At 42.8% G+C, this 21,631-nt stretch overlaps 1 protein-coding gene, 1 long non-coding RNA gene and 2 other non-coding genes across 17 annotated transcripts in view; all 4 read left to right on the top strand.

Annotated features, from left to right (window-relative positions):
* Nucleotides 1-5,291, top strand: part of MED18 (mediator complex subunit 18) — a 139,970-nt gene extending 134,679 nt beyond the window's left edge. For all 14 annotated transcript variants that reach the window (XM_032389963.1, XM_032389957.1, XM_032389948.1 and 11 more), the window contains one exon: nt 3,112-5,291. In XM_032389963.1, coding sequence (XP_032245854.1) covers nt 3,112-3,127 — 16 coding nt within the window. In that variant the 3' untranslated portion in view covers nt 3,128-5,291. The remainder of the gene's footprint in view (nt 1-3,111) is intronic.
* A 7,097-nt stretch (nt 5,292-12,388) lies between these two features.
* LOC116640613 lies at nt 12,389-15,131 on the top strand. The gene is made up of 3 exons (XR_004301038.1): nt 12,389-12,506; nt 13,533-13,566; nt 14,655-15,131. It is a non-coding gene; the product is annotated as an uncharacterized LOC116640613 (long non-coding RNA).
* Nucleotides 13,237-13,441, top strand: LOC116626949. Its single transcript, XR_004298378.1, has one exon. It is a non-coding gene; the product is annotated as a small nucleolar RNA SNORA73 family (small nucleolar RNA).
* LOC116626945 lies at nt 14,373-14,577 on the top strand. Its single transcript, XR_004298377.1, has one exon. It is a non-coding gene; the product is annotated as a small nucleolar RNA SNORA73 family (small nucleolar RNA).
* Nucleotides 15,132-21,631: the final 6,500 nt, after the last annotated feature.

Genomic DNA, 21,631 nt, shown 5'->3' with positions numbered 1-21,631 from the left:
GAGTAGAGCTCCACCACAACACAGGCATACCAGAGTTGTTCCAATGGGAAGGACTCCAGCGACATCATTAAAAGGATACAGCATGCTGACTGCAAGACTACATTAAGAAAAAGGGATGAGGACCAATAGGCAGTAGGAAATGCCTATACTGAGTGTAGTATTTTATGTATATTATTTAATCCTTGCAATAAACCTGGAGGCTTTGTTAATATCCCCATTTTGTTGATGAAGAAACAGGCCAGGTGCACCTGGCTGGCTCAGTCGGTGGAGCACGAGACTCTTGATCTGGGGGGTTGTAAATTGAAGCCCCACATTGGGTGTAGAGCTTACTTTAAAAAAAAAAAGAAAAGAAAAAAAGAAATTAAACAGGCCCAGAAGGTTTCATTAAGTTGCAGAACCAGGACTGGAGAAAAGAATGACTGACTGAAAGCCCCTGGGTGCTCTTGTCCTGCACCTCACTGTCCCAGGGTATGTATGAGGAAATTGTTGTTGAGGTAGACAAGACCTCAGCCTCTTTGACTTCAGTTATTTCTAGCACTGCTGATCTTCCAATTTAGTGTATAAATTTCATTTTAGTTAGCTGTCTTCATGAAACAAACCAAGAAGTATTTTGATGTGGAATTACTGTTGTAATTAAGGACCCACCCAATACCTAAAGAATCAGCTGGCTACAAATGGAATTTGTGGAAGTGTGTAGGTGACTCTCAGAACATTTATAAAAAGCCAGAGGTGCCTGGCTGGCTCAGTTGGAAGAGCATGCAACTCTTGATCTCGGGGTTGTGAGTTCAAGCCCCACGTTGGATGTAGAAATTACTAAAAATAAACTTTAAAAAAGAGGCTAAATGAGGGAAGATACAATGACAATTACAGTTTGCTAATAAAAAGCAAAGTTGGAAAATAAAATATTGTTAAACATTTTTCTATCACGATACAGGCAAATGGTGCTTTTATTTTTTTTTTTTAAGATTTATTTATTCATTTTAGAGAGCATGCGTGAGCAGGGGGAGGGACAGAGGGGGAGAGAGAGAATCTCAAGCAGATTCCGCACAAATCACGGACCCTGACACGGGGCTCAATCCCATGACCCTGAGACCATGACCTGAGCTGAAACCAAGAGTTGGATGCTCAACCGACTAAGCCACCCAGGTGCCCTGGTTCTTTCAATTACAGAATTTTTTTGTACTGAACTCTGATAGGAGTAGAGAAGGCAAATTTTTTGAACAGCAATAACACTATCCGGGGCATTATAATACGAACTCAAATAACAAGCCATACTTGACAGCAAGGAGGCTGTGGTCTAATCTAGAAAAAGACCTGTATACCACTCAATATAGTGCAGTCAGTATGATAAATGCCTCAGTCATTCTGAATCTTGAATCTGCCAGGTCTCGTATCCCAACTCCACTATTTCCTGGCTATGTCAGTATTAGCCATTCTCATTGTTATTATAATAGTAATAAAGTACTACAGTGAGCAACATTAAAGGAAAGAGTCATAGAGAAGGTGATGCTTAGACCGGATCTTAAAGCACGTGAAAGAATTTATTTGGACAAGGAAGGAAGGAAGGAACCAGCATTACCAAGCAGCATTCTAAGCAGAAGGGCTGGCATTAACAAGGCTGTGGAAGGTGAGAAAGTGTGCATTGTCTCTGGGTGACAGAAAATGTAGCTGGAGCAGGGGACATATGGGAGCAGTGAGGTGAAGAGGAGACTGGCACGCTGGGTTACGGTCACACTCTGAAGAGCTTTGCCTGTTATTCTAGGACACAGGAACCACTGGAGTTGAGTGTTTCAGATGGAACTCTGGTGGAACTATGGAAGGTGACATGGAAAGCTGAAGAAACTAGCTAGCAGCAAGGAAACCAGTTAGGAAGTAACTAAGATAGTCACAGTGAGCATATTGGTAGCTCAAACCAGGGAAGTGATCATGACAATGCAAGAGAGAGGTTTGAACAACATTTCAAGCATAGGGGGTGCCTGGGTGGCTCAGTCGGTTAAGTGTCTGATTCAGCTCAGGTTGTGATCTCGGGGTCCTGGGATTGAGCCCCGCATCAGGCCTCCACACTCAGCAGGAAGTCTGTTTCTCCCTCTTCCTCTGCATTTCCCCCTGCTCGTGCGTGCTCTCTCTCAGATAAGATCTTTAAAAACAAACAAAAAAAAACACATTTCAAGCATAGACTCAAGATTGGGTTATCTCTTGATTCCAGGGATGAATTAAAGGAAGTAGTCAAGTGACTCTTAAGATTTCGAACTTGTGATTTTTGAGTTTATGAAGTCGATGAGGAGTTGAGGTCAACACTTTAGTAGGACATTTATTCAGCAAATATTTATTGAGTACCAACTACCTGGTAGATAGCAGTTCTAGGTGCTTGGAATATAGCCTGGAACAAGATAAAGTCCCCGTCCTCAATGAGCTTTTCTTCTTTTTTTTTTTTAAGATTTTATTTATTTATTTGACAGAGAGAGCACAAGCAAGGGGAGCGGCAAGCAGAGGGAGAGAGAGAAGCGGGCTCCCTGCTGAGCAGGGAGCCCAATGTGGGACTCGATCCCAGAACCCTGGGACCATGACCTGAGCCAAAGGCAGTCGCTTAACCAACTGAGCCACCCAGGTGCCCAGTGAGCTTTTATTCTAAAAGGGGAAGGCAGACAGTAAACAAACTGGAAAATACACTATGTATGTTGAGCTTGACAAACCTGTGACACATTGAGGTGGATGGAGAAGCATAGAAGACAGTTGGATATTCAGGCTATATGAGTCCAGGGAGAAAGCAAAGCCTCAAGTAGAAAATTATGAGAAAAGATAGTGGTTCTTAAGGGGAAAATTTATTTAAAGGATGGACAGAGGAAAATGAACCAGGAAAGCATTCTGAGGAAAAGCAATTAAAGAAGAAGGAAAACAGGGCGCCTGGCTGGCTCGGTCGTTAGAGCATCTGATCTCGAGGTTGTGAGTTCAAGCCCCACACTGGGTGTGGAGATTACTTTTAAAAAAGAAGAAGAAAAGTCAGGTAGAATTAGAGTAGCAGAGAGGCAATTTTGAAAAATGAGAGTGTAATAGCAGCAAAATAATCTACAGTATTTGATAACTCGGCCCTTTTTGCTCATCTTGTTTTAGCTACCATCGTCCATGATGCTGAAGTCTGAGAGAGGAACTAAACAACTCCCCAACACAGGGCTGCTTGGCTGCTTCAGTCTCCAGAGTGATGTGAAAGGAATTTCTGCACTTCCCAGCACAGCCAGGATTGAGTCCTCTGGGATGTAGTTCTGGGGCGAACAGCACTTCTATGAATGTAGCATTTCACTGGAATGGGTGGTCATGTGCTGCTCTGGACAAAACTGAACACTTTTTCAGTGCTCTTGAACCTTGTAATATTGCAGCATACTTGAGGGGTCTTCCTCACCAGCCACCCTCGCCCCAAGATGACTGCTTGCGCTGGGGCACAGTTTGCACCATTAGCCTTACCTGCTCGGTCCTGGTTCTGAGATCCCCTTGTGTAGGCACCAAATTCCAGCTGTCAAATCCAGCTGGTGGTGGGAAGAACCTTCTGGAGGCCCCCACGTCCAGGGCACGCCTCCACACCACACTGGCACGTCAGCTGAAAGCACCGCACTATGCCTCTCGTAACACAGCAGTATAGTCCTCTTCAGGCAGTCCAGCCTCAGAGAAGCTCAGGATCTGACATGGTCCAACTTTTTGGCACAAGTCATCCTGATTTTTATTTTTAAAATTAAAAAAAAAAAATCTTGAAGAAGTGCTGGAAACTTACATTTTTCCTATCTGTTAAACAATCTGAGCTGCAACTAGATGCCAAGTTCGGAAAATGAGAAAGCATATATGTTTTCTATATACAAAACCAAAACCAAAAAAGGCCTTTATTGTTAATGCCAACTTGTCAGAAAACTCACTCATGGCTTAAATTTTATAAGCTATTGTACTTTCGTCATACCAAATGATATTCTAAATCATTCTGACCAATAGATGTAGCCTCGTCCATAAAAAAGAGTTTTGAAAGACTGTGGGAGCAGCTGTCCTCCTTGGGCCCCCATGTTTCCAGCCAGAATCACTGTAAGGTCTTGGAACATGGGGTGCTGGACCGGAAGGGGTCTCTGGAGGAGGAAGTAGGAGGGACACAATCATGACCCGCTCCTCCTCCCTTCTCCTCAGTGCTGTTGGCCCTCTCCTGCCAGGCTCTCCCACTTCCCTCCTGCTGACCCTACCCTCTCTGGCAGCTTCCACCTCACACACCCCTCCTCTGCCAAGCAGTCGCCAGTGTCGTCGGTGCTCGGGCCTTGGCTCAGCCCCCACCTCTTTGTATTTGTAATATATATTAATATGATTTCCTAAAACAGAAAATTCATTTGCTTTGAGTTTTTATTTTGAAAACCATACAGCCTCACCGTTTCCTTCTAATACCTGTCCATATTAAGTGGAAGAAAAAAAATAGTTGCTATTTAACTGATGAATGTGGCTTTTTTTCCCCTTAATGTTCAGAAAATTGTGGCTGTTTCATAGATTTCTTCTGCAGTCCCTGTTTTGCTGCAGCTGTTCATAGCTGTTCCTCGTTTTCTGCTTTTATGTCCCTATAATAATTACTGAAAAATCAGAACATCCGGTCAAAACAAAGGAGGTGAGGTGACCATAAAAGGTAGTATTTTCTCTTTGTATGGGGAATAGGGAAGTATTCGGATTTTTCAGTTACTGTCAAATGCTTTGTGGGTTTGGAGCTATCGTGGGGCCACAGCTCCTTGAAGCTTATTACATTTGGTGTGACTGCAGGGAAAGTGACAGTTCTACACAGTTGTTAGAGGTCTGTATTTAAGGTGGCCACACACATGACTTCTGTTAGTTCGGAGATTGTTTGGCTTATACCAGAATTCTCTGTGACTTGAAGTGACTTTTTCAAACCCTTCTTCCGCTGCCTGGCTTTCCCTTAATGTGCCAAGTTTGAAACACGATTTGATTTCCTGAGCTACTTGTCTGCTTTCTATGTGCCGCTAAGGACTCTAGTTCATCTTTCATCTCATCATGTTCTTTTGAAACAAGATGCTTTGGGGGTCAAGTCTTTTCAGGTGTTTTTTATATATACATATATATATATATAATGGATTTTGTGTTCCCTTTTTGTGTAAGTAACAATTCACAATCATAATGTAAAGAAGAAATAAAAATCGGATGTATTGTACTTCAAGATGCTTCCCTGATGTACAGAATCTCCTTGTAAAGTAAATAATTGCATTGTATATCAGTCTTCCTATCAATATTAATTATAAAGTATTTTAGAATTAAAAAAAAAGCCAAACTATACTATTCTGGTATGAAGTGCTTATTTTTTTTAATGTTCTACCTTATTCCAAAAGATTTAAGCTAGCTTATAAATGATACCTAAAATACTGCCAGACTCCCTAAATGAGAAGTAGATGAGGGGGAAAAAAGTACTAAGAATATTAAGCGTAGCCAGAGGTACGGTCAGTCAAGTTTCTGTCTGTCTGTGCACACATATGGAAAAAGGGTGGGCTACAGAGAGAGGAAACCCAACTGTGACCACCCCATCCCACCCCACCCCCGTGGTGTATACCAGCTGGGGCGCCAGGTCCTTTATCCTATTTATCCCCCCCCTCGTCTGGGAGGTAAGGGGAAATACACTCCTGTTACTAGTGAAGAACCTGGGAGGTAAAGTCCCTTCCTAAAGGTCAAGGTAAGTTATGTAATCACGCCTTGCTTATATTCAAGGACAAGCAGTTGCATCCCAGTCAGTTATCCCTACAAGGATTTACCGCATATGAACCACATATAAGTAGACTTCAGGCTGATAGCATGGTAGGACAGTTCCTTCCTCATGTACTCCTCGGGCAAGCAGCCCAGTTTCAATCCAGGTGGCCTCACCAAATGACTCACTTTCCTCTTGTCACTTCAGAGAATGGCTTTGATGAGTACACCATCTTTACCAAGAGTGAAAAGAAACCATGAGTCAGAACTGCTCATTTCGGGCACCTGGGCGGCTGTTGGTCAAGCATCTGCCTTCGGCTCGGGTCAGGATCCCAGGGTCCTGGGATCGAGTCCCACATGGGGCTCCCAGCTCGGTGTGGAGTCTGCTTCTCCCTTGCCCCTCCCCCCATCTCATTCTCCCTCTCTTGTGCGCGCACACACGCAAATTTAAATTTTGGGACGCCTGGGTGGCTCAGTCCATTAAGCATCTGCCTTCAGCTCAGGTTATGATCCCAGAGTCCTGGGATGGAGCCCCACATCGGGCTCCCTGCTCCGTGGGGAGCCTGCTTTCCTTCTCCCCCTGCTTGTGCTGCTCTCTCTCTCAAAAAAAATTAATAAATCTTTATTTTTTTTTTTTTAAGATTTTTTATTTATTTGACAGAAACACAGGGAGAAGGGGAACACAAGCAGGGGGAGTGAGAGTGGGAGAAGCAGACTTCCTGCTGAGCAGGGAGCCCGATGTGGGGCTCCATCCCAGGAGCCCCGGATCATGACCTGAGCCGAAGGCAGACGCCCAATGACTGAGCCACCCAGGCGCCCCAATAAATAAATCTTTAAAAAAATAAATAAAATTTTAAAAAAATCTTAAAAAAAAGAACTGCTCATGTCACTGGGTTCCACCTGCTCCCAGATTTTCCTTCTCCTTGCCCTCCAAAGACCAAATCCCACAGGGGCCAAAGCTCCAAAGAGGTCTCAAATTGCCATTGCTCTTTTGAGGCTAAGCATTGTCTACAGAAGGTGTACATTGCTCATTGTTGGCTGAAATGATGAATGAATTTAGCCTCCTTATGGATCTAGATTGGAGTACCCAGGAGATTGGAGACTGAGAAAAGGTAAGTACAGTGGATACTGAATGGGAGGGGATGGAATAGGAAGTACACCTATGAAAGTTGAGAATGTACAACAAAGAAAAGCCAAGCCCTGAAACCAAACACAGCCTAAACCACCGCTTCAAGGCTCTATTCAATTTCAGCTCTAGGAGGCATGAAGCATAAAGCAGGAACCACCAGCAACCTGGGCCACTTGCTCCATCTGTCTCTTGTGTTATAGCGTTCATTTCTTCCCCCAACAAAGCGTAGAGGTCATCTGACAGAGACAAACGTCCTCAATTTTCCTCCATCTGGTACTGAAGAGACACACACCATTTATTGATTCATTCATTTAATGTTTATCTCCTTCCTAACCACCACCCCCAGAAAAAAAACAATCTTCCGCTGACCTTTTTCTCTTAAACCTATTGCCCTACCTTCAGCTTCTCCTACACTCCGTGGACATAATCTATTCTAATGTTAACTTAAATTCCTGTACAGTCCAAGCAGTTGAGCTAAATGAGGGACAGGTGGAGAAAAATTATGTGGATGTAAACTGAATAGTCTTCTTGACATTGGCTTATGACCTCTGGTCTGTCCACACTGTTTTCCATTTCTAAAGCCAGATTCACTCACTTCATTAAAATCGAAACTAAATCCAAAATAAAATGGCTTTGCCTGAGGTCACCAGTGACTTCTCAGTTCACTGCCACATCCAAAGCCTGTTTTCAGCTCTTGATACATTTGACTATCCTGCAGCATTTGATGCTTTGGGCCATGTCCTAGTCCTCAAAACTTCTTCCTTGGCTTCTCAGACCCCACTGTCTCCCAATTCTCTGATCACGCTTTCTCTGCCCTGCTGACTTCTTCCCTGACCACCATTTAAATGCGTTTTCATGTCCTCTTGTCACTCTCCCTGCTCTCCCAAGATGACATCAGCTATCTACCACTCTTATTCTGACAACTTCTAAATCTTTATCTGCAACTTAGATTTCTTGCTGGAATCCAACCCTATATCCAGTTGCCCTTTGGACATCTAGACACCCAGATGTTCCCAAGGTAACTTCTCTGCACCTCCAATGTGGACCTTACTGTCTACCTTCACAGCCTACTTTCTCAATCATCAGAGTTAGAGAACCACCATATGTTCACTCTCATAAGCCTAAAACTTTGGTATTATCTGCAAGTTCCTCTCTTTGCAGGTCCAGGGGGACAATAAATTCTGTGCATTCTCTACCTCAGAAATGTCTCTCGATTCCTAGATCTTCTCTTGCCTTGTTTACCATCAAAGTTCAAAGCCAACATAATTTAAATGGGACTTTAAAACCTCTGATCTCTCCAATCTATCCTCCAAAATTGCCACTAGAGTTACCTTTCTAAAATGCAAAGATGGTCACAGCAATCCTCTACTTCAAAACTTATTGGTCCCTAGTTACCTGCAAGATAAAATTTAAGATCTTTGGCCTGGACTACAACATATTTTATAATTTAACATTTGCCTACTTTCTTGTCTCATGAAAAGCGCAGTTCCTTCCTTCCAATGTTCCTCATCAAGCTGACTTCTTCCCCTTCCCAGGAGACCATGGTCCTGCTAGCTCCTCAACCTGCAATGCTGTCATCATCCATACTCCACTCCTTTACTCCACCCCTCCAAGTTTGAGGTCAAATTTTAACTCCCAGGAAAATGCCTTCAGCCTTGAGCAGATTGTTCAGTTGCTCTGTCCTCTGTGTTCTCAGAATACAGCATTCATTGAGTGGTAATTTGCAGGCATGTCTATTTCTCCCAGTGTGGGATCTCACAGACAGCAAAGTGTTTCATGTCAAGAGTCAGCATTTGGCTGGCTCAGTTGGTAGAGCCTGTGACTTTGGATCTTGGGGTTGTAAGTTCGAGCCCCATTGGATGTAGAGATTACTTAAAAATAAAGTCTTAAAAAATTAAGAGTTTCATGTCAGAGTTCCCAGTGTCTAGCACAATACCTAGCAAATAAATCATATCCACTAAGTAAATGTTGAATGAGTGATTGAATGGGAGTTGAATACTGGTAATATGGTCAGAGAAGTAGCAGAGTTATTTGTCTTCTTTCCTTTAAACTACTGGTTCTCAAACATTTTGGTTTTGTGATTCCAATTTTAAAAATTATTCAGAACCCAAAGAACTTTTATATCTATACATGACATCTATTGATACTTACTGTACTAAAATTAAAACTGGGAAAAATTTTAAATATATTTATAATTTATATAATTAATTATAATATCATAATGAAATAATACATTTCAAAATAGCCCCAATACATGTTAACATTAATAATATATTTTTATGAAAAATAACTATTTTCTTGGGGTGCCTGGGTGGCTCAGTCGGTTAAGCATCTGCCTTTGGCTCAGGTTATGATCCCAGGGCCCTGGGATCAAACCCCACATTGGGTTCCCTGCTCAATGGGGAGCCTGCTTCTCCCTCTCTCTGCTCTCCCCCTGCTTGTGCTCTCTTTCTCTCTGTCAAAAAATAAACTCTTTTTTAAAAAAATAACTATTTTCCAAAATAATTAGGGAGAAGAGTGGCATTGTTCTACATTTTTTTGCAAATCTCTTTAATGTCTGATTTAATAGATGACAGTTCAATTCTCAAACTGCTCCTGTATTCAATCTGTTGCTATATGTTGTTTTGATTTAAGTAAATGAAGAAAATCCAATCCCACACAGATACATATAGTTGGTAAAGATAACAGCCATTCTTTCAAGTTAAAGAGTATTTCATGAAAAAATGTGACTATTTCAGCTCATAACTCCAGACAGTTGTGTAAGTGCTTTTCCTGGAGAGAAATGCTGTACTTTTGCGTGCTGAAAAAGTACTTTATGTGCACTTCTCACTTTGTCACAAAAAATACTAAGAAGATGGATACTCAAAAGTTGAGAATTAGTGAAATTAATGACTTTTATTTCTTCATCAAGGGCATTCTTAGGGGAAGCTGACTCTATTTTTAATTTGCTATAGATATTCTCTTTTGTGGTAAAAAACACCTAACATAAAATGTGCCTTTGCGGGGGCAGGGTGGGGGTGGAGGCGGCACCTGACTGGCTCAGTTGGAAGAGTTGGAAGAGCATGGGACTCTTGATCTCAGGATCCTGAGTTCAAGCCCCACATTGGGTGTAGGGATTAATAAAAAAATAAACTTTAAAAAAAAACATAAAATGTGCCCTTTCTTAGCCATGTTTAAGTATACAGTTCAGTAGTCACTATATGCACACAGCAGTATAACAGATTACTAGTACTTTTTCATCTCACTAAACTGAAACTCTGTACCTACTGAATAACAATATTCCCAGGGCATCTGGGTGGTTCAGTCCATTAGGCATCTGCCTTCGGCTTGGGTCATGATCTCAGGGTCCTGGGATCCAGCCCTGACTCGGGCTCCCTGCTCAGTGGGGAGCCTGCTTCTCTCTCTCTCCCTCTCCCTGTGTGTGTGCTCTCTCTCTGTCTCTAGTTCTCTCTCTCAAATAAACACATACATACATAAAATATTAAAAAAAAGAATAGCAATATTCCCCCTTTCCATATACCCCCCAGTCCCTGGCAACCATCTTTCTATTTCTAAGAGTTTGAGAAACTGACTTTTTTTAACTGTAAATTTTTGATGATAAAGAAAAATGATACTGATACAGTTTGGTGACAGAGCTTCAAAACATACTAAGGCACCAGCAGGTTTTTAATTTTTTTTAATTTAAATTCAATTAATTAACATATACTATTGGTTTTAGAGGTAGAGTTCAGTGATTCATCAGTCTTATATAATACCCACTGCTCATTAAGGCACCAGCAGTTTTATCCACCATTTCACTTTACAGCATCAGTGCAGAGTCAACACAGTGAAAAAGGCAAAGAAAGTCTAGGTATTAGTATGAAATAGTCTTGACCTCTTGGATCCCCAAGATTCTCAGAGACCCCCAAGGTTTGACAACTTCGCTTTGAGAACCATTGCTCTGGGCATGTTCCACATCTTAAAATCTAGGTAATAATACCGCTGTCTTAGAATTGCTGTGCTACTAAATAACCTACATAAAGAATCCAGCACAGGACCGCCTGGGTGGCTCAGTCAGTTAAGCATCTGCCTTCAGCTCAGGTCATGATCCCAGGGTCCTGGGATCGAGTCCCACGGTCCTGGGATCGAGTCCCACATCGGACTGCTTGCTCAGAGCTTGCTCAGCGGGAAGCCTGCTTCTCCCTCTCCTCCCAGCTCCTGTGCTCTCTCTCTTGCTATCTCTGTTTCTAGCTCTGTCTCTCAAATAAATAAATAGAAATCTCAAAAAAAAAAAAGCACAAAATCTTTTTTTTTTTTTTTTTAAGATTTTATTTATTCATTTGACAGAGAGAGGCACAGCGAGAGAGGGAACACAAGCAAGGGGAGTGGGAGAGGGAGAAGCAGGCCTCCCGCGGAGCGGGGAGCCCGATGCGGGGCTCGATCCCAGGACCCTGGGATCATGACCTGAGCCCAAGACAGACGCTTAACGACTGAGCCACCCATGCGCCTCCAGCACAAAGCCTTATAGGAGGAACACTATAAATGTTTCCACTCATTATAGCCCAGCTGTGATGGCTCCATGTTAATTTACCTAATCTCTATTCACTTTACACCATATTCAAAATTCTATCACATTTGCAACATTTCACATGTAATATGTATCTCCAGGATTCTTTACTTGCCTACTTCTTTATATTAGGTGAGTGTGTGTTAAAAATACTTAATGTCAAACTTACCTTTTTAACCATTTTCGGGTGTACAGTTCGGCAGTATTAAATTCATCCATTGTTGTGTATAGGAAGCTTTTAATTTTAGCCAATTCCTTATTTATTCATTTGGGCCCCTGGGTGGCTCAGTCGGTTAAGCGGCTGCCGGCTAGGGTCATGATCCGAGGATGCCAGGATAGAGCCCTGCATAGAGCTCCGGGCTTGTCGGGGAGTCGGCCTCTGCCCCTCCCCCTTCTCTCTCTCTCTCTCTCTCTCTCTCTGTCTCTCAAATACTTGAGAGAGAGTGAGAGCAAGCGAGAGAGAAGCCAACTCCCTGCTGAGCAGGGAGCCAGATGCTGGATCCATCCCAGGACTCTGGGATCATGACCTGAGCTCAAGGCAGCTACTTAACCGACTGAGCCACCCAGGCGCCCCAATAAAAAAGTCTTTTAAAAAAATTAGCCAATCCGTGTAGAAGCATTTCTGTCCTATTTACCTACTCATTTATCAAATGTTTATTTCACATGTGACAGGGCGGATTCAATCACTTCTGTGATTCTGCATTTTTCTAGATGGCTTTTTCAACTTTGCCTATAATTACTCCAAAATGTTGAAGGGTGAGGTTGGCGAGCTTATTCGAGTGTACATCCTCCAGACTGGGTTAGCTGATTGCTGAGAAGTATATTGGCTACTCAGCACAGGACTGCACACTTCTAAACTCCGTTTCTGTAATTTACATTACCCAGCAAGGTTCCCGCGCGAAGGCTCTATTGTCGCGAGAAGCCTCCGAGCCCGGTAGGGGTGGGGCTTAAGTTGCAATGGTTCCCAGAACCCTTAGCGAATTTCCGATTCCCTAACTGCGCAGGGCGATGCGCAGGCGCAATAAATACACCTTGACTTCCGCGCGCTTCAGAAGATATAAATAAGGATGCCTGGGGGCTTGCTCGGTCTTTTCGAGAACGATTGCGGCCCTGCGTGGAAGTCGGGTGGTGAGTATTTTTACCCGTTACCCGTTCGATTCGTTAGTTCTGGGTTTAGTACCCCGGGCCCGCCAAGCAGATTTCCTCGTAGGCTTCATCCTATCTAGGATTCCCTTCAGCGGTGTCTGTGCTAACTACACTTACTCAGGCAGCGGAGCTGGGCCGGACGTGGGCCGCGGGGGCCTCGCGAGCCGCCGGTCTCGCCTGTAACCTAAGGCGCTCGCGCCGAAACCTGCAGAGCTGCCACCTCACGCGCCGGACGCTAAATGCGCGGGCCACCCCCTCCTGTTGCCCATCGCCCGGCTTATTACCTTGTCTCCTAGGAGGCGGTGGAATTGCGTGCAGGTCGTTTAATTTGACACCTATATGAGCATAAGAATCGATTTCGAAACGAACGGTTCTTGATTCTGCCACTTGCTTTATGATGTAGGGTGAGCTCACGACTCCTGATGATCGGTTTATGGGTAGGAGCCGTAATTGCTGTGTCTGCGGCTCTGCATTTGCCATTTCTTTGGCAGTAGTGCCAATCGCCTGTTGGGGTTTGTAGATAATGCTCGGGGTACCTGGCTGAAAGTTAATTTAGGTAACTGACAGGAGACTGCTGATCGGTATTGAACGCGAATTTCGTTGGCACTTGGGATAGGGTCCACCCCAAAGTGGATATCCTGGGGAAGTCGCCATCAACTGATTGAAATTTATTTCTAGCTCAGTAGCTTGCAAATTAAGTAAATTACAGTGACCAACGTGGATACTCCCGGGAGGTCACTCTCCCCGGGCTCTGTCCAGGTGGCCTACGGGAGCATAGGGCTCTGCCCTGTGACGTACAGTCCCTTTCCACGACGTTGGAGATGAAGCCGGGCCTTGAGTCTGCGCCTGCATATTCCTACAGCTTCTCAGAGTCCTCTGGACGATGACTGAGGAGATAAACCATGCAGGAAACAGCTCCCTCTATCTGGATCTAGGTTGATTGGAAAGAAAAACCTTTTCTCAGCTGCTGTACTACTGGATTAAGCTCTTGCCTACCTTATTTTGCAGTGATCACACGGATTCCAAATAAATTTGACTTGAGGTAAGTAAACCAAAGAATTGTTTTTGGCTTGTATTTCCTGTTGACATTTAAATCATTCCAGCCCAGTTCCTTTTCATGAATGTGTTCCTGCCATTTAATACATGCAGATAGAAACTTTTTTTTTTTTTAAAGATTTTTATTCATTTATTTGACAGAGAGATAGAGAGCACAAGCAGGCAGAGTGGCAGGCAGAGGGAGAGGGAGAAGCAGGCCTCCCGCCGAGCAGGGAGCCTGACGCAGGGCTCGATCCCAGGACCCTGGGATCACAACCCGAGCCAAAGGCAGACACTCAACCAACTGAGCCACCCAGGCGCCCCCCAGATAGAAACTTTGCTGCATTTTTGTTGGCATGTTGACAGTTTAGTAAATATATGCTCATGTCTGGGAAGATAGCTTTTTTTATTCAGTAAAAGTTAATATTTTCACATCTTTCTCATGTGATAGGGTAGAAACTTGCTGCTAATGGAAAAATTGTTACAGTTTGGGTGAATTAACCAAAGTCAAGATTAGCAAAGCTTGTATGCGAATCCTATAAACAAAACAAATGTGCATACTCCCTCAAAGTCTGTGCATGGTAGCCAAGCATTTGGTGTCCAGTACAAACCCTTTCCATGATTCTGGAGATGAAGGTGGGTGTATGTACCTGAATATTCCTAGGGCAATGAGTAAGTAGAGAAACCATGAAACAGTAGTAACGACTGGGTTTTAAACAGGCTTTCCTCAAATTCACTTGTGTAGAATGGAATGGGGGAAAATGGAATCTCTTAAAAATGTTTTGAGGGTGATACTCTTTAATCATAGGCATTCCAACGTGGATACTCCCGGGAGGTCACTCTCCCCGGGCTCTGTCCAGGTGGCCTACGGGAGCATAGGGCTCTGCCCTGTGACGTACAGTCCCTTTCCACGACGTTGGAGATGAAGCCGGGCCTTGAGTCTGCGCCTGCATATTCCTACAGCTTCTCAGAGTCCTCTGGACGATGACTGAGGAGACAAACCATGCAGGAAACATCTAATGAAAACTAAAATTAAAATTTTTAGTGAGATCTTAAGTAGGAGTCTGATCCTCTTTTTCATTTGTTTTCATTCAGGAGAGAAGAGGAGCCTCACCAATCATTGGCAGTTAACACTTACCCGTTTGGGTCCTTTATTTGGCAGGGAGGGTTGGTAAAATGAATGATAAATGCTGTTTTTATAAGATAAGCCTGGAGGTTTGGAAACTTGGGCATATTTGACCTCTTTAAAACTGAATACTAAATTTGGGGAACAAGTTGAATGTTCCAAAGGACGGGCCCATTGAAATTTAGGGAATGCGGACAGCACTGAATATAGGCATGTCTTAACAATCTGGTCCTTTGACCCACAAAGCCCAAAGATTCCAGAATGCCTATGAGGAGAAAACTTAAGGAAGCTAAGATGCTACTTGGCTTTTTCTACTGTTCTCAAATAAACTGGGTTTTCTAACTATATAACTGAATGGAAAACAGAAGCCTATCAGATCCTAAGTGTCTTATTAAAGATCCAGGTCTGTTTATAATGTATTTATGAATTAAAATAAAGATGACTGCATATTTGTGTGGCTCCTTTTTTTGTGGAAATGTGACTGACAACCATATTCTGTGAATGGAAGTGCTTGTTAGGAAAACTACCTTTGCAGTTATGTTTGATTAGTTCTGCATTAAAGACTGAGCTTGTGTGTCTTGTGTCACTTGGCACTTGTTTACTTTTTTTTTTTTTTTTTTAAGATTTTATTTATTTGACAGGACAGCAAGAGAGGGAACACAAGCAGGGGGAGTGGGAGAGGGAGAAGCAGGCTTCCCGCTGAGCAGAGAGCCTGATGTGGGGCTCGATCCCAGGACCCTGGGATCATGACCTGAGCTGAAGGCAGATGCTTAACGACAGCTACGCAGGTGCCCTGGCACTTGTTTACTCCTATGTGGGAAAATGTGTGTTGATTCCTACCAGTTACCTAGTGTGCAGGTAAAAGCTGGTTGCATTCAAAGGTGGGTAGTGCTTAGGATACCTAATGAATTTAGGTGTGGTGTCTTGAAAGACGAACATAAAATTGACCACTGGACATGAGTGTTCGGAGATCTTGGTTACTAATTAGACCAAGCCTTCAGTTTCTCACAATATAGTACAGGTAAATTGACCTTAACAAGGTTGGGCATAAATGCTAAAATCACACCTCTGTTAAGCTAGTTAAGCCTCTACTGCCAGTGTTCCAAGTGGAACTTAAGGCTGAGAAGATTGTCATCCTGCCTATGAGTGATGTGAGGTTGAGTCACAATGGAAATCTTGCCAAGTTCATGTACTAGCTGCCAGCATAGGGCAGCTGAGACCCTGAAGGATGGGGACTAACAGGGAACCATCTAGAAGGTAGAGTCTAGATCCAGAGTGGGGCGAAATGAAACAAGGTGGGGAGGGGGCTTGTAACAGCCATGTGACCAATTAGAAGCCATCAGGGTCAAGTTAAGGGAAGTGGGTGATTTTGAGTAATGAGTCTTCCCCAGTCTCCTGGAACAGCGGGGCATACTGCTTCACCCATTTGAGGGCCAGAGGATAGAACTGAAGCTAGTTAAGCATTCATAGCCATGATTGTAGAAAAGAACCTGGGAGAGCTGCTTGGGCTTATTTTTAAGAGTGTGACTAGGTGATCTGTTAAAACAAGTACACTTGAACTTGTACTTACCTGTGCCGGGCACTGTCCTAAGCTTGGCATGTATTCACGACTCTGAGGTAGGTATTAGTTTTAACAAATAGGCTGATTGTCCAAGCCAGCAGCTAAGTAGAGTCTCTGTACAAATGAACTCTAGAATTTCTGGGAGGGAACCTGGATGCGCAGGGCCAACCTTTTGTCTGGTGCTCATCTTTCCTATCCTTACTACATAAGCAGCCTATGGAGAGGAGGTGCTCAGATGTCTGAATAGTGTTTTTTTCCCTACAACCAGGCAGGGAATTTAGTTTTTAGTACAAATGAGCAGGGTTAGGCTGGGTAACCTGCTGGGCAAGAAATACGTGCATTTTTTTCCTCCACGTCCAAAGTGTAGCTGAAGCAAAGCTGTCAGGTATTCTAGGCCCCACCTTTTCAGGCTTCTGCTTTCGACATACTTGTCTGTAGGCTTTTTCCAAACAGGCTCTTCTGGCCTTTTTCTGCATGTAGGCAGTCCTATCAGTCGTTGTGAAAGTTGGAGTCTTGGAGTCCAGACTTCCTGCATTTGAATCCAAATACCACAACTTGCTATCCATGTGACCTTGGACAAGCTACTTAACCTCCGCTTCAATTTTTTCATCCAAAGAACGGGGATGATAACTACCTACCTCTTGGGGTTTTAATGAGAAATGAGTTAATTGTAAAAAGCTTACAGTTTCATAAAAGCACAATGAGTTTGTTAAATATCACTTCTCAAGCAAACACCTGGGATGCAGTATCCAATAAATTTTGTTGAATAAGTAAAGTCTACCATCACTTAGCTATTACTAACCTAGGTTTATCTCAGAACCAACCCTATCTTTCCAGGAGAGATTAAGGGATTAGTAACTTCCCCAAGATCACCTAACTAGTAAGGAGCAGAACCAGGACTCAAACCTAACTCCAAAACTATATTATATATTATTAGCTTTGAGCAAGACAGTGGTGATGTATGTACATTATTTAATACTCCATGTACCTTGGTAAAGTAGGTACTCTTTGTGCCCATTTTGCAGATGAGGAAAACTGAAGTTGGAGGATATGAGGAACTTGCCCAAGTTACACAGCCAGTAAGTGGCAGAGCATGCCTGTGAGCAAGGCAACTGACCACAGAACCTGTTTTCAACCTATGTCATATGATGCCTCAAAAAATACTATTTCCACCTGGTTTATACCACTTTTTTGGTATTAAGCTAATGTAATAACCGCTATACCATAAAACCTCAGTTTCAGTTGTAATGAATTATAAACGTAAGTGCCCAGTTTTACTTGACAGTGGAAAATGAAGTGGAAATGAGTAGTTTCCTGGGGACTTAGAGCCCTTCCCTGGCCATGCCTCCCTCTTTCACCCCTTTCTATCTTTGGGATGGATGGGACCCACATTTTAATGATAGTACCTGACATTTGATGAAGATTTGCCATGTGCTAGGCATTCTTTAATCCTTAAAACAGTCTTAGGCAGTGCAAGGAATTTTATTAAATCCATGTTCTAGAAAAGGAAGACAAAATCAAAGTTACATCATTTGCCCAAGGCCACACAGAATAGAACTGAAAAGGTGTTTGTCTCTAGAGCCTGAACTCTGCACCACTGTCTTCACTTTCCCTTATAAGCACCAGCTCCTTGAGCATTCCATCATGATAGCATTCTGATGTGATTATTTTTAAACTGATGTAATCTAACTTACTACTTGGATCCTCAAGGAATGGGACCATCTATGTAAGCTCAGTACCTACACTGTGCCTGGCACATGGCAAACACTGGTTGATGATTTTGTTTTTCTATGTTCTATTAATTTCTGCTTTTATCTTTATTTTCTTTTGACTGGATGTAGTTTACTCTTCTTTTCCTCATTTCTGTTTTTATTAGGATTTATTTGAGAGAGCGCACGAGTGGGGAGGGGGGAGAGGGAGAGAATCTGGAGCAGATTCCCTGCTGAGGATGGAGCAACACATGGGGCTCAATCTCACAATCCTGAGATCATGACCTGAGCTGAAATCAAGAGTTGGACCCTTAACCGACTGAGCCACCCCAGCACCCCTCTTTCCCTCACTTCTTAAGGTAGAAGTTGAGGTCATTGATTTAAGAACTTTCCTTTTCTTTTTTTAAATTTTTTTTAATATATATATATATTTTTTTTAAAGATTTTATTTATTTATCAGAGAGAGAGAGACAGAGGCAGGCAGAGGGAGAAGCAGGCTCCTTGCTCAGCAAGGAGCCCGATGTGGGACTCAATCCCAGGACCCTGGGATCATGACCTGAGCCGAAGGCAGACGCTTAACCGACTGAGCCACTCAGGCGTCCTTTTCCTTTTTTTTTAATATAAGCATTTAGTGTTATATGTTTCTCCCAAATATTGCTTTAACAATATCCTAAACTTCTGGTATGTTGTGTTTTCGTTTTAATTCAGCTCAAAATACTTTTAAATTCCCTTTTGGTTTTTTTTATCTATGGGCTATTTAAAAGTGTATTCGTTTTTAAATACTTGGGAGTTTTCCAAAAATCTTGCTGTTATTGGTTTCTATTTTAATATCAATGTAGTCTAAGAATATGCTTTGTACGACTTGAATCCTTTTAAATTTACCAAGACTTGTTCTATGACCTAGAACATGGTCTATCTTGGTAAATGTTTCATGGGCACTTGAGAAGAGTATGTATTTTACTGTTATTTGAAGAAAGCAAGGTGGAATGTGAAGAAAGGTGAAGCATTGTATAAATGTCAATCAATCAGTAAAGTTGGTTGCAAGTGTTGTTCAAGTCTATATCCTTGCTGGTTTTCTGCCTACTTGTTCTATCAATTATCGAGAGTGGGTTATCAAAATCTCCAGCTATATTTGTGGATTTGTCTATTTCTTCAAGAAGTTCTATCAGGGGGCACCTGGGTGGCTTAGTTGGTTAAGCATCTGCCTTCTGCTCAGGTCATGATCCCAGGATCCTGGTATGGAGCCCCACATCAGGCTCCCTGCTCAGCGGGGAGCTTGCTTCTCCCTCTGCCTCTGCCTGCCACTCACCCAGCTTGTGCTGTCTGTCAAATGAATAAATAAATAAATCTTAAAAAAAAAAAGTTCTATCAGTTTTTGCTTCATGTATTGTGAAACTCTTATTAGTCGCGTATATGTTCAGGATTGTGTATTTTGATTCATTGACTCCTTTATCATTTATGAAATTACTTTTTTTCAATAATATTCTTTGCTCTGAAATCTACTTTGTTATTAATGTAGCTGATCCAGCTTTCTTTTGACTAGTGTTACCAGAGTATGTCTTTTCTATCCTTTTACTTTTAACCTATTTGTATATTTATATTTGAACTATACATCTTGTAGGCAGTGTATAATTGGGTCTTGCTTTTTTGATTTATTATGATAATCTCTACCCTTCACCTGGAGTGTTTAGACCCTATTTTTATATGATTAATGTGCTTAGGTCTGAGTCTTACCTTTTTTTTTTTTTTTATTTGAGAGAGAGAAAAAACATGGGTATAGGGAGGGGCAGAGGGAGAAGCAGACTCCCTGCTGAGCAGGGCTTGATACCAGCACCCTGAGTTCATGACCTGAGCCGAAGGCAGACACTTAACCAACTGAGCTACCCAGCACCCCAGAGTCTTATAATTTTGATACTTGTTTTCTATTTGTCTCATCTGTTCTTTGTTCCTTTTGTCTTCTTATTCTGCCTTTTAAAAAATGAGTATTGGGGGCACCTGGGTGGCTCAGTCAGTTGAGTGTCTGACTCTTGATTTCCACTCAGATCATGATCTTTGGGTGCTGAGACTGAACCCCGCATCGGGCTCCTCGCTCAGCAGGGAGTCTGCTTGGGATTCTCTCTCTCCCTTTCCCTTTGCCCCTCCCCCTATGCTTGCACACACACTCTTTCAAATAAATAAATAAATGGTTAAAAAAAAAATGAGTATTGGGCGCCTGGGTGGTTCAGCTGGTTAAGTGTCCAACTCTTTCTTTTTTTTTTTTAAGATTTATTTATTTGACAGACAGCGAGAGAGGAACACAAGCAGGGGGAATGGGAGAGGGAGAAGCAGGCTTCCCGCCAAGCAGGGAGCCTGATGCGGGGCTCGATCCCAGGACCCTGGGATCATGACCTGAGCCAAAGGCAGATGCTTAACGTTAAGTGTCCAACTCTTGATTTCAGCTCAGGTCATGATCTCAGGGTTGCGAGATCGAACCTGCATCGAGCCCCGTGTTGGGTGTGAGGCCTGCTTAAGATTTTCTCTCTCCCTCTCCCACTGCCCCTCTGCCCTCCCTCTCTCTAAAAAAAAAAAAAAAAAAGGTATTTTTTTTTTCTGATTCTATATTACCTTCTTTGTTGGCTTACTAGCTATAACTTTATTTTGTTATTTTTGTGGTTGCTTTAGGGTTTATAATATATATCTTCAACTTACCAGAGTCCACATTAATTGATATTATATCACATCACTTAGGACAGTATGAGAACCATACGTTTGTCACCCCACAGTCTTACTGTTGTCTTGTGTACCACTTTTATATATATTATAAAACCCACAATACATTATTTTTTTGTTTAAACAGGCAATTATCCTTTTTTTAAAATTTTGTATTGTTATGTTAAACACCATACATTACATCATTAGTTTTAGATATAGTGTTCCATTATTCATTGTTTGTGCATAACACCCAGTGCTCCATGCAGAACGTGCCCTCTTTAATACCCATCACCAGGCTAACCCATCCTCGCACCCCCCTCCCCTCTAGAACCCTCAGTTTGTTTCTCAGAGTCCATCGTCTCTCATGGTTCGTCTGGCAATTATCTTTTTTAAAGTTTTAAGAAAGAGGGGCACCTGGGTGGCTCAGTCGTTATGCGTCTGCCTTCGGCTCAGGTCATGATCCCGGAGTCCCGGGATCGAGCCCCGCATTGGGCTCCCTGCTCCGTGGGGAGCCTGCTTCTCCCTCTCCCACTCCCTCTGCTTGTGTTCCCTCTCTCGCTGTGTCTCTCTCTGTCAAATAAATAATTTTTTTTTTAAAAAATAAAGTTTTAAGAAAGAAAACAATCTTTCAAAAATGAAGGTGAGGGGCACCTGGGTGGCTCAGTCGTTAAGTGTCTGCCTTTGGCTCAGGTCATGATCCCAGGTCCTGGGATCGAGCCCCGCGTCGGGCTCCCTGCTCAGCGGGGATCCTGCTTCTCCGTCTCGCTCTGCCACTCCCATATGCTTGTTCTCTCTCTCAATAAAATCTTTAAAAAAAAAAAAAAAAAGGTGAAATAAGGTATTTTCTAATGCTCTTCATGCCTCTCTTGTAGATCCAGATTCTTGTCTGGTATCATGTTCCTTCTGCCGGTCTTTCTTTAACATCTCTTTTACAGTGGTTCTACTGGTGATGAATTCTTTCAGCTTTTGTATGTCTGAAAATAAC

The sequence above is a fragment of the Phoca vitulina genome, unplaced genomic scaffold (assembly GCF_004348235.1).
Source record: "Phoca vitulina isolate PV1807 unplaced genomic scaffold, GSC_HSeal_1.0 scaffold2, whole genome shotgun sequence".
Lineage (NCBI taxonomy): Eukaryota > Metazoa > Chordata > Mammalia > Carnivora > Phocidae > Phoca > Phoca vitulina.
Note: the sequence above shows the minus strand (reverse complement) of the source record. Positions and strands in the feature narration are given on the sequence as shown.